Source organism: Plectropomus leopardus, chromosome 17, assembly GCF_026936395.1.
Source record: "Plectropomus leopardus strain MGB_pleo_1.0 chromosome 17, ASM2693639v1, whole genome shotgun sequence".
Classification (NCBI taxonomy): Eukaryota; Metazoa; Chordata; class Actinopteri; order Perciformes; family Serranidae; genus Plectropomus; species Plectropomus leopardus.
The window spans coordinates 25,839,937-25,851,880 of NC_142192.1; the positions used below are offsets into that span (position 1 = coordinate 25,839,937).

At 42.4% G+C, this 11,944-nt stretch overlaps 1 protein-coding gene across 3 annotated transcripts; it reads left to right on the forward strand.

Annotated features, from left to right (window-relative positions):
- The first annotated feature begins 7,684 nt into the window (after nt 1–7,684).
- Nucleotides 7,685–11,728, forward strand: c19h1orf216 (chromosome 19 C1orf216 homolog). 3 transcript variants are annotated; one of them, XM_042506638.2, is made up of 2 exons: nt 7,685–7,818; nt 9,781–11,728. In XM_042506638.2, the coding sequence occupies exons 1-2, from the start codon at nt 7,814–7,816 to the stop codon at nt 10,883–10,885; spliced, it is 1,110 nt and encodes a 369-aa protein (XP_042362572.2). In that variant the 5' UTR covers nt 7,685–7,813; the 3' UTR covers nt 10,886–11,728. The 3 variants fall into 3 exon arrangements, with proteins under 3 accessions (XP_042362572.2, XP_087946844.1, XP_087946845.1); XM_088090718.1 differs by lacking the exon at nt 7,685–7,818 and adding an exon at nt 7,833–8,094; XM_088090719.1 differs by lacking the exon at nt 7,685–7,818 and adding an exon at nt 8,130–8,455.
- Nucleotides 11,729–11,944: the final 216 nt, after the last annotated feature.

Below are 11,944 nucleotides of genomic sequence, written 5' to 3' on the forward strand. Positions count from 1 at the left end.
TGCTGTATCATCACGGCTGTGTTTTGGTCATAGGCACGAGGCCGCCAATGATAATCACAGCCGTGATGACATACAACAGCACGACCTCGAGTGTGATACTGCTTTTACACAACAGTTCAACAAGTACCACTTATTAGTTAACAGTCATAAGCAACAACAAATGATTTGTTTGTTCATCTAATGATTTTTTTTGGCACTGCCAACACACCCCTACTGAAAAAACACAGCTTGACCAGTTTAAGATGGTTAGGCTGGTAGATCAGCTTTTATGACCAGTTTAAGGTATGTTTTTGCTTAATTTGGTTTAGCTGGTCACTAGCTGGTTTATTCATTGAAGTTACTGTATAACTGAAACCGAATCCATGTCCTTGAATATGGAGAAATAACAGTGTCATGAGGAGTAAGTATGAAAATAAAAGGGCATAAATCACTTTAAGTCTTCTGTCACGTGTAATGCATAAAGATTTATGTGTGAAGCTTGACAGGCTGATCACACCAGTATGTCAAACCATCAAAGACCAGCTAAAACCAACTATAACCCGCTACCATCATAATCTGTTTATTAGCTGTGTTTTTTTTAGCAGGAAAATACTTGGAAGTGACAGCTGTTGCCTAGCAACACAAAGGTTTGTCTAACTAGCGACTCAGTAGCTGTGTTCGAAGCCGTTCCCTGTCACGGATATAGAGCACCACACAGTAGCTGTGTTCGAAACCACTGCCTCGTTCATTCACTCACTATTCACTATGTAGTGTGTAATAAATAATGAACTATATAGGGAAAACGAACAAGACTGTTAACACTACGTTGGAATTTTTTCCCCCTTGAAATACACACCGCATTGCATTGTGGTATACGGGAGTTAAATGTATGTACACTCAGATTTGCTGTGCATTGTGGGTATTTTAGTGCACTATATAGCGGATAAATTAACCACTGAGAATTCAAACACCACTGTAAAATGGCGAACACACTATATGCGGCACTATATCCGTGATACGGAACAAACAAACAAAGCTAGTGAGTGACACATCATGTACGATTATCTGTGCTTTTCCAGTGAAATAGGAGTCTGTTAACCGTAGGAGACAGTTGTATATGGTTAACATGTACAACATGTTATACATCCCCGTGCCGGGTTTAAAAGGATCTTCGTCTCCGCACCTCATCTTCGTAACGTAGTTGTGCAGTCTGAAGCTCTGCGCAGGCTAGCTAGACTGAAGCAGATAAGCTAAAAACAACAGCACGGGTAACGGCTCCACACATCCAAAGAAAAGTCCTCACAGTGGTTTGTTGAAGAACACCACCCATGTAAACAAGTGTCCTGGGTTCGTCTAACAGGTCGGACAACAACTGCTGCCCTTAAGTTCATCTTCACCAAAACTCCCACACACGCATGAGCCCCGAAAAGAGTGGAAGTTACCCCCATAGAGTGGTGAAGTAATGAGTCCTAAAACACGGAAGTCCGTTAGCCTTTAGCACTTCCGGTTCCCTCGTCTTAAGGTCTAGGGGTCTTTTGAATGGGTTTTTTTTAGGTAAAATGCCTTAAATAAGGTCTGTGGTTAACACAGGCTAAAGATATTAAGATGTTTTGTTCTGCAACATAAAAAACATCCGTATAAACCTGATTTTTGAACTTTTAAGATTGTACTCGTCTTAAAAAAGGTGGTTGCTAACAAGTGGCTAAATGAGACTTTACAGCTTTACACTCTCGCACTTGAACTTGTGGATTTATGTGTTTATTATTTTTTTTATTGTGTTTTAAAGTGTTTTTACAGTGTTTGTAGTTGTGACGTTTAAGTTGTGCGACCACGATGTAGTTTGTTTATAGCCTTACAATAGATTTTTGCTTCTGGTGATTTAAGTTATGTTTCAAAACACACAAAGGTGGTGTTCATCTGTGAAGATTATCATGCTGAACAAAAATTGTAAACTTCATAAACTTGTGTTTGTCAGAGAGCTTATTCTTGGTGATAATCAAAAATCCCATAAGATGTTTGACGAGGGAACCAGTAAAAATTACTTTTATGGTGCGTACGGAAACTCCAGAGGGACACAAAATAGGCCTCCCGAACTGTCTGTCACACTACAATTTACAGTAACATTAGATAACGACCGACCATCAGCTGTCAGTCTTGTTTGTGGGAGAGCATTGAGATTTCAACGGGGATGGAAAGCTCAACTCCTTCACCTGTCATTTACCGTAAAGCTCCACACTTTGAAACTCCTTTGACTCTTCATTTCACTTTTTCTCCTTCCTTTAAAGCATAATTGCAGTTTAGAGACTAAGTGGCTAATAATAGGTCGGCATTAAAGGCAGGGTCTTCTAACGAGCCCTTTCATGTCTCTCCATCTCATTAGTAGCCATGGTGATTAAGAGGAGGTCCTGGGGTTAGGAGCGGGCGCAGGAGGCCCCATTACACATCATTAGGGGCCAATGCCAGGAGCGTCTGGAATGAACCCCATGGTGGGCCCCGCCTGTAGTGAGCTGCTATACCTGCAGGCAGGCCGACTTAATCCTGGTGTTGTTAAAGCAGCGATTACATTTTTACCTTTGTCAGAGTGGTGACATTTCCGATGCAGTTTTGCTTCTTTGTCTGAGGATCTCGAAACAAGAGCCAAGAGGCTTTGGGCAAAGGAACGATATGATAGATTTTAGTGTCTGTTGTTATTTCTGAGCCATCACAACGCAATTAATCGAGATAAAGACTTGATTCCAACTCCTGAGGGTCTGTTTGCAGGGTCAAGAAATCGATTCTAATTAGAATTTAATAGGAATAATCTATGTGCAAGTTGCTTTTATTCCCTCTTCTCTTTCTCGACATCAACACCAACCCCGCTTCTTCAAACTGAATTTCACAACTTTGCTTAACCCCCGAGAGGGAATTACGAGGTCAACGCAGAAAAGCCAAACCCCCCCTGAACTCCAGATTCACTCCACACTTGAAAGAGAAGGAAGGTTACATGTTTTGGCACCGAGGCCCGGCTTCTAAATATCTAGAGGACACGGATCTGGCTTTATTCAGATTATGAGGAGGAGAGAGGGCAGAGGGTGGAATAATTGAAGAGAAACATGAGCTGTAGCACCCAAGGGTGTGTGTGTGTGTGCGTGTGTGTGTGTGTGAAGGGCTCGTGTCATGACGTATGCACTGTACGTGTTTGTCTACTCACATCTAAAATAAAAGTGTATAATTAGTGTGCAAAGCGAAAAAAAACCCTTGTTGGATTAGTGGTTCAATTTAGCACGTCTTGGCTGATTTGGGTGATTTTTTTAAAAGTGCTGGCCGTAAGCAGGAGGTCCAGCAGGCCTTGCTTTACAGTCTCAGTGCATCGCAGCACCAGGGATCTGACAGTGTGGCCCCTGGGTGCTGCTGGCCGCCCTCGGCCACTGTCACAGTCGAGACTGGTGCTGGAGCAGATGTGGAGCTGAACTGAGGGAAGTGGGTCAGGGTGCTGCAGGCTGTGTACAATTCAAACAAGGTCTTATTATGCACAAGGTAAGTCATGCTCCTTTTTTTTTTTTAACTCTTTCCTGTGTAAATGCGTGTGTGAAGAGTGGGAGGTGAGTGTTAACATTACAATGATCTGTCTTTCCCCAGGAGGCCTCACAGATAACCCTCAGTCTACTGAGTTCAGTCTATCTCCCCTTCTATCAGTGTCCTCTGTAGTTGTCTTTTGTAACTTGGGTTTTTCTTTTTTAAAAAGAGAGAGAGAGATGGAGGGAGAGATGATTTTGCGTGTGACGAGGCCTTGGGCGGACGGCTGTGTTTGATGTATTTTTTATGTGCTTAGGCTACTAGTGAACGATGGGGAGGGGGAGGAAAGGGAGGGAGGGAGGGAGTAAGGACGCCTGGAGCTGATGCACTTGAATGGGGATGTTGTTGAAGGAGAAAAGGGGGGGGGGGGTAGATAGGGATAGAAGTGTGTGTGTGTGTGTGTGTGTGTGGAGGAGAAGGAGGAGGACGCAAGGTTTTTTTCTGCCGCCAGCGACGACATGTCAGGGGGATGAGAGCAGGGTGGAGAGACAGTGAACACTTGTTAAGTCTGTCTGATGTAGTCTCTCTATACCACACACACCTCTAGAAAACACACTCACATGCACACACACACACACACACACACACCCAGAGTGAACTGACGTGCCCTCAGATCTAAGATTGACAATCACAAAAGCAGTCAGTCACCAGTTTGGAGGAATATCACACTGCAACAAATCCTGCAAGTCTTCCCTCCTCCTGCAGAAACTGGAGACATGACGCTTGCTTGTCAGTGTTGCATTGTGGGTAACAGTTTTGATGCCTTGAACACACCAGTGAGTGTAGATATGTTGTGATAATTCACCCTCTGACACTTGATCTTGGATTGTTTAAAGTCTATCAGAAAGTGTTGGTATTTTTCTATTTTGAATTCACTATGTGATTTCCTCCATTTCCCAGAATGCCGTTCGACAAAGAACCCAGGAACGGCATGACTTTGCTCAATGAGTTGAATACAAAGAAGGTGAATATGGAAAAAGTTATTGCAACAGCCAAATGTAACTGACAGACCTTTTTTTGCAGTTAGTATAGAGTGGTGAAGGGATGATGTATTTTTGAATGCCAACCAGGAAGTTAGATTTGCACTGGTTCCCGCGTCAAAAAACGTATGGGATTTTTTTAATGGAATTTGAGATTATTGCCAAAAATAAGCTCTCTGACAAACATAAGTTTATGAGACTTACATGTTGTGTTCAGCATTATAATCTTCACTAATGAATACCACTTTTGTGTGTTTTGAAGTGTGAATGAAATCGCCAGAAGCAAAGAGCTATTTTTAGGCTATACACGAACTACATTGTGGTTGCACAACTTAAACGTCACATCTACAAACACTGTTAAACACGTTAAAACACAAGTGAAAAATATTATATGTATAAAAAGATAAATCTACTAGTTCAAGTTAATGAGTTTCTGTGTCTGGTGTGATGACGTCTAACGTCCGGACAAACACTTCGTTACATTTAGCCACTTAGCAACCGCCTTTTTTAAGTAAAGTTAAACCTTAAAAGTTAAAAAATCAGGTTTATATGGATGTTTTTTAATGTTGCAGAACAAAACATCTAAATATCTTTAGCCTGTGTTAATCACAGACCTTATTTAAGGCATTTTACCGAAACCCCATTCAAAAACCCCATAGACTTTAAGATGAAGGAACCAGAAGTGCTAAAAGGCTAACGAACTTCCGTGTTTTAGGACACATTACTTCACCACTCTATGGGGGTAACTTCGCCTCTTTTTCGGGGCTTGTGCATGTGTGGGAGTTTTGGTGAAGATTAACTAAAGGGTAGCAGTTGTTGTGGGAGATGTAATACCGTCCTCCGTCCCATTTATTGTTTTATTAGTTATCCAGTTAGGCGAACCCAGGACGCTCGGTTACATGGGTGGTGTTCTTCAACAAGTCTTTTGAGGGCTTTTCTGGAGCCGTTACCCGTGCTGGTTTTTTTTTAGCTTATCTGCCTCAGTTTATATAGCTAGCTAACTCCTGCGCGGAGCTTCAGTCTGCACAACTACGTTATGAAGATGAAGCACGGAGACGAGGACCCTGTTAAACCCGGCACAAGGATGTATGACAGTAAATCAAGAGGGACACGGAATATACAACAGTCTGCCACGGTTAACAGACTCTGACTTCACTGGAAACACACAGTTAATTGAACTAAGCAGCCGGCCTGCGCATAGCATGTATTCCTAACTAACAGAAGCTGTGTTAGAAACCGTCGCCTCACTCACTCACTCACTATTCACTAGGTAGTGTGTATTAAATAGTACACTATATAGGGGAAAACAAACAAGAGTTCGGACACTATGTTGGAATTTTTTCCCCCTGCAAATACGCGGCCAAATTGTATTGTGGTATATGGGAGTTAAATGTAGGTTACATCATATGTACACTCAAATTTGCTGTGCATTGTGGATATTTTATAGTGGACTATATAGTGGAGGAAATTAACCGTCAAGAATTCGAAACATTACTACAAAATGGTAAACACACTATGTAGTGGACTATATCCGTGACACGGAACGGTTTCAGACACAGCTACTGAGTAGCTAGTTAGAGAAACCTTTCTTTTGCTAGGCAGCAGCTGTCACTTCCAGTGTTTGTGAAACTATTTTCATGCTTTAAAAAAACAGCTTATGCTGGTAGCTGGTTATAACTGGTTTTAGCTGGTCGAAGATCCTATGCACAGTAAATTTGAGTGTACATACCACATACCCTACATTTAACTCCCATTTACCCCAATGCGATGGGACCGTGTATTTCCGGGGGGGAAATATTCCAATGTAGTGTCCAAAATTTTGTTCATTCTTCTCTATATAATCTACTATTTACATAGTGAATAGTGAGTGAGGGAGTGAGGCAACGGTTTCGAACACAGCTCATGTTCTCTGTTGATACAATTGGCGGGTTTAGTTCGTTCGGAAGAAAATGCTCCTACATAAAACTGGTCACAACAAGGCCTGTGGATTATCTTAGGTTACTGGGGTCATTATTTTTGGAAATAGACACTGATTTTGAGTTTTTCAAATGTAGTTTTTGGTGCTTTGAGCACTACAAGCTGAGTGCTGTCTAGTTTTATTATATCAAAGAGAGGGCAGACGTCTGGCTTATTTGTTCCTAAAACGAACACGATCATTGCAGTTGTTCTGAGAATTTCCACATTACAGAGCAGCAGTATGTGATTTCTACTTAAGATGGTATAGTGTAATCCAAACAGTAATGATTCTGTCTATTTCTCGGTTTCCACAAGTATTTTCATAGGATAGTAGCAACAAGGTCTGAGTATTGAACCTCAAAATGCTGGGAGGATTCTGACCAAAATGTGTCTGTAGCACCACTATTTTTGGTTTTATCAAAAACTGTCACAGATACCAAATGCTCAGATTTCTACTCTAAAATTTACCAATATTTACAATTAATGGGACATTTCACCCCAAAATAAAAATGTAAGTAATAGGCTAGTGATTTCTGGAAGGAGGCATTGCTGTTGAGTTTTTCAAACCTATTTTTTGGCTTTTTGTATACCACAAGCCGAGTAAGAAGTCAGACATCTCTACGGCTGATATCTCCAACACTCAGCAACTCAAACCAAAACAATCTAGATTAATAAATAGCTGTATAGGTAAGCGGAAAATTAAAGATGCCCTCATACAACTAATTTATGGTGTGTTGTAAATATTTGTATACTGCTTAGAAATGCCTGATGGTTGTTCAAGTACTAAAAAACTGCCAACGTGACCCGTGAGGGCTGACTGTAACAGCCGAGGACCGTTGAAATCCGGTTACCGCCGTGCCATCATGTGGCTGCTAGAGTTGTGATGTACATATTTATAGGCCTGTTGCTGTGCATTCACACTACAGTAACATGACAGCCACCCCTGCCCTCACATTGTTCCTGTTCATTCTCCACAGTTTCCCTTTCCCTGCAGTCCCAGCCCAGTTTAGGAAGTGCTATTAGTCAGCCAGTCTTTTCCCAGAACCACAGAGAGAGGATGGGTGGAGGTGAAGGAGGAGGAGGAGGGAGGAGGAAGAGGGAAATAAACATCACATAGGAGGGTCGGTGGTGGAGGAGGAGGAGGAGGGGAAAAAAATTGGGAGGGCACAAAGTCCAGCTTCTCCACCGAGCAGCAAACCAGCAAAAAGGTAAGAACAAACCAGAACATGATGCTAATATATTCACACGCGTCCGTGTCAGTCATTTGACTTATGCAAGCGGCAAATAGGAGATGAAAGAAAGGCTCTGAGGTTGTTTTTACCGAGAGAGGAGACAGCACTGATATGGGGTGAGCGTTACATAACGCCCAACGTACATGAAATACTGTTTTTTTTCTGCATTTTAATCAAATTTTATTAAGAGGACACGTCGAGTATTCGGGTTTTTGACCGTACCAGTTCGCTGTAGATGGATTAGGACGTTTTTTTAACCTTCACTAAGCCGTAAATATGCTGCCACTGAGCGCCATTGGTCGCCTTTTTTGTGTCGTCTGCCGCCGTCCGTGCAGAAACACGCATCATTTTGTACAGATGAGAAACATCCACCCGGCAGCAGGACTGTTTTGGTATTATTTTCTCTCTTTTTTCATCGCGTGTTGATGGTTTTGCATGTGTAAAATACAGATGTATTAACATAAATCTATTCCTGCGCATTATTTTAACACATTGTATTTTTTTTTAATTATTTTTCAATTCAGCTCTGGAGCGATAAACATGTCGATTTTTTTCACAGGGAGATTCAGTCTGTTTTTTTTCCTCTCTCCTCGTGATCGTCAAGCATCTGCCTGCTGCACGCGCGCTCCCGACCAAAGCCACAGTCGCTGTCCTTCAGCACCACGTGAACGCGCGTGCATAGGAGAGGAGAGGGGGATTGATTGACAGCAGCCTGAAGTCAGGATTAGAGAAATTTCCATTCAGAGGAGACATGTAAATATTTGATGCTAATAGAAGTGGAGTGTGCAGACCAGCCTGTAGTTCTAGCCATAATCTAGTTATAAACAAGGATTTTGGAGCGACCTACGTGTGTGTGTTTGTGTGTGTGTGTGTGTGTGTGTGTGTTTGGGTTGGGGTGGGGTGGTGAACTAGACTTGATTTTCCTCTTCTTTGTTTTTATTGTAGCTTTTGCTCATCCAATTGTTCTTTAATTTTGTTGCTTTTATTGCAGGTCTTTAAGCGGATAATTTACATTTCTGATGAACATTTTCCACCAGGGCTTTTTAGGCTGCAGATGACATGTTTATGTAGCTTCTGTGCAGCTGTATGCGTACAAAATCAACTTGCAGAGCAACTGGAAAATTGCTGTCTAAGTCACTTTATTGTTTTCTAAAAAATGAAGTTGAAAGCTTGGCTTGTTTTGAGAAATCTTGTGCTTCGGGGAGGTGCTGTCATCCAAGATTCAAGAGATTACAAATGGAACAACATTAGATAAAGAAGCATTTTGTCTGGAAATCAACAAGAAACAGGAAACAGAAGGCACTTTGAATTTGTTAGCTTCACTGTAAAAAATAAACTGTTTGTTTGTTTTAAATTGAAAAGGTTAGCATCCAGGCTGCCTTAAATTTTTAAGCTGTTTGACTTATCAACAACATCAACTTATTCAACAAAAAACCCTTTTTTTCATTTAACCAAACAAGCCAAACTTCTTAAATGTTTAATTTTGGGAAAAATCAAATTTGGATGTTCCATTTTTTAAATTCATGATACCCATTCCAATACCTCAGCTCGCAAATCAGCTGATGCCAAGAACCAATCTGGTACCACTGTGTTAAAGAAACATTATAGTTCTCTGTAGTTCTAACCTTGTATGGATGTGAAATGATTTATATCATTGTTGCTATGTAATGTTCTTTAATCTGATTTAAAATATTGCCAAATTGCTGACATTTTGATAACAGCTATCATTATCAAAACAGTAGTTGGCAGTGTCTGAATGGTGCAACTTGCTGTGTAGGGTACTGTTTCAGAGTGGCAAAGAATAATTGGTTACCAAGAAAACTAACATTTTATCCAGGTATTAAACAACTTCAAAATTGATAACGCGATCAATTACATGGTATTTGTCTTGTGCATAAACCTGCACACTCAGTGATACCTGATTCAGTATTTTAGGCAGTATCAGAGGCATTTACGGTAGTGGTATTGGTATCGGTATCGGAAACACTCAAAATACCAGCTGACAGACAGGAGCTTTGTTGATGAATCTTTTGTTGAGGTTCTCTCAGTGTTTTGATTTCTGTCCTTTGTGGTTTCAGTGAGGCTCAGTCGAGATCAGTGATGCTCCATCAGGACCAACCTCAGAACTCGGCCTACCGAGGGCAGGGAGGCTCCAACAATGGCTCCTCCTCGCTGCGAAACAGGAAGGGCGACAAAGACGGCAACTTCAACTTCCTGCCAGGCAAAGACAACGATGGCTACACGGGCAATGGAGGAGGAGACGAGAACCGAAACCAGGTCCGTCCCCGTAATCTGGGTCCACTCGGTCGCGACCCTCCGAACTCTTCGTCATCTTCGGGTTATCACCACAACTCAGGGGTGCTGTCACCTCGCTCCCGCCTGCCCTGCTGGAGCCCCCTCGAGCCACTGCCCGAAATCGAAAGTGGGGAGGACGGTTACGGCCGTGTGCCCCCTGATGGAGCGGAGGAGGGCAGGATGCAGGAAGAGGAGAGAAGGGTGATGATGTGCCAGAACGAGGAGAAGCAGAGAGAGAAACGAGAGAAGCAGAAGAGGAAAAGCAGCTTGGGTTTCAGAGGAAAGGAGGAAGATGAGGCGGCGCTGGAGGACGATGACGAATGGGGCGATAGCAACTCTGAGTCTGAGTTCAGCTACCGTTCCGGCGGCAGCGTGTCCTCCCTCAACATGGACAGTGGAGGCGAAGGCGTGCTGATGGGAGGCTGGGACCGCATCGGAGTTGGGGAACCGAAATCCAACAACCACGAGAGCAACTCAACCAGTGACAGCAACAGAGAGCAGCCTGCCCGACTACGAAACTTCAACCGCAAGTCGCTGACAGGAAGGAACCTGGGAAATGTTCTGGAGGAAGGAGCGGATGACAACGACGATCAGTCTTCAGACTCAGACGGCGAGATACCCGAACTGATGGATGCAGTGTGGACACTGCGAGACCGCGAGCGCTTCAAGGCCCAGGAGATGGAGAAGCACCAGGTGCAGCTGACCATGTACCGCCGCCTGGCGCTGATCCGCTGGGTTCGCACCCTGCAGGGCCGCATCCAGGAGCAGCAGAACCGCCTGCAGACCAGCTTCGACATCATCCTCACACAGAGGAAGGAACTATTGCGCATGGGCGCCGCTGCTGCCGTAGCCAACGCCACACCCCCTGCCGCCGTCAGCCAGTCATAAAGAGAGAGAGAGAGATGGGAGGAACTGAAACAGGAAACGTTTTTGTTCCGTTTGCTTCAATCCTAAAGGCATTTCCCCTGAAAAAGACAATCTATAATCATCCTGACTCACATTTTTAAGCCTCACACTCATGTTGCTGATTGTAATGACACAAAAACGTATGTTTTTGTTAAATTTCTTTACTGGTTTCCCACCCAGAGCATCATAAATGTATCCGACTCATCTTTAACTGGACTTCACCGCTGCATCAAACCAAATGTATGATTTCAGACAGTGGTTTCCAACTGGTCTGGTCATGGGGTCCAGATTTCCCCTTAGTTATTAGTTCAAGGTCCACACATTATAAATTACCACATATTTGATTGTTTTCAGAAAATGTAAACGACACATTGGCTTAGAGCACAAACAAAACATATTGCAAGAATACACAGAAACTACACTTCAAAATAAAAGTTCTGTGCTGGAAATTCACTGTACTTCAAAATAAAGTGCATTTTTTTACAAACTTGGCATGTTCACAAGTCACTTGCAGTCCATTCAGAATGGAGCCATGACTTACTTGTGGACTGCGACCCACCAGTTGGGAACCACAGGTTTCAGACGTATTCAACAAGATGAAGAACTCTTTGTTGTGAGATTATTAAGATGTTTATAATAAATGTTTTGTGTGTGTACATTGTTCTTGTTTGTCTTGACCTGTGTGTAGAGAAACACCTGCCGTACCAAACGGGTACCTGAAGATTGATTTATTGTTATTAGAGATGATTTATACCCTGAGATTATGCTGTGTATATATAGAGATAATAACTAAATTAAAAGAATAAATAAAGAGCTTTTATCTGATATAGCTCATGTGTTTGTGTTGTTTGTTTCCACATTCATAAGACCTGATGTAATAAAAGGTTTTGTAATCAGATCTTTTCATAGATAACTATGAGGGGAGGTTCACCGAGTTTAAGAGCCCAAAGCGTTCATCCAAGTAAACACTGTAAAATCTGACAAGTTGATCTTAAAATAATCTTGGAAACTGATTGAAAAAGGAAAGTAATATAACTATAA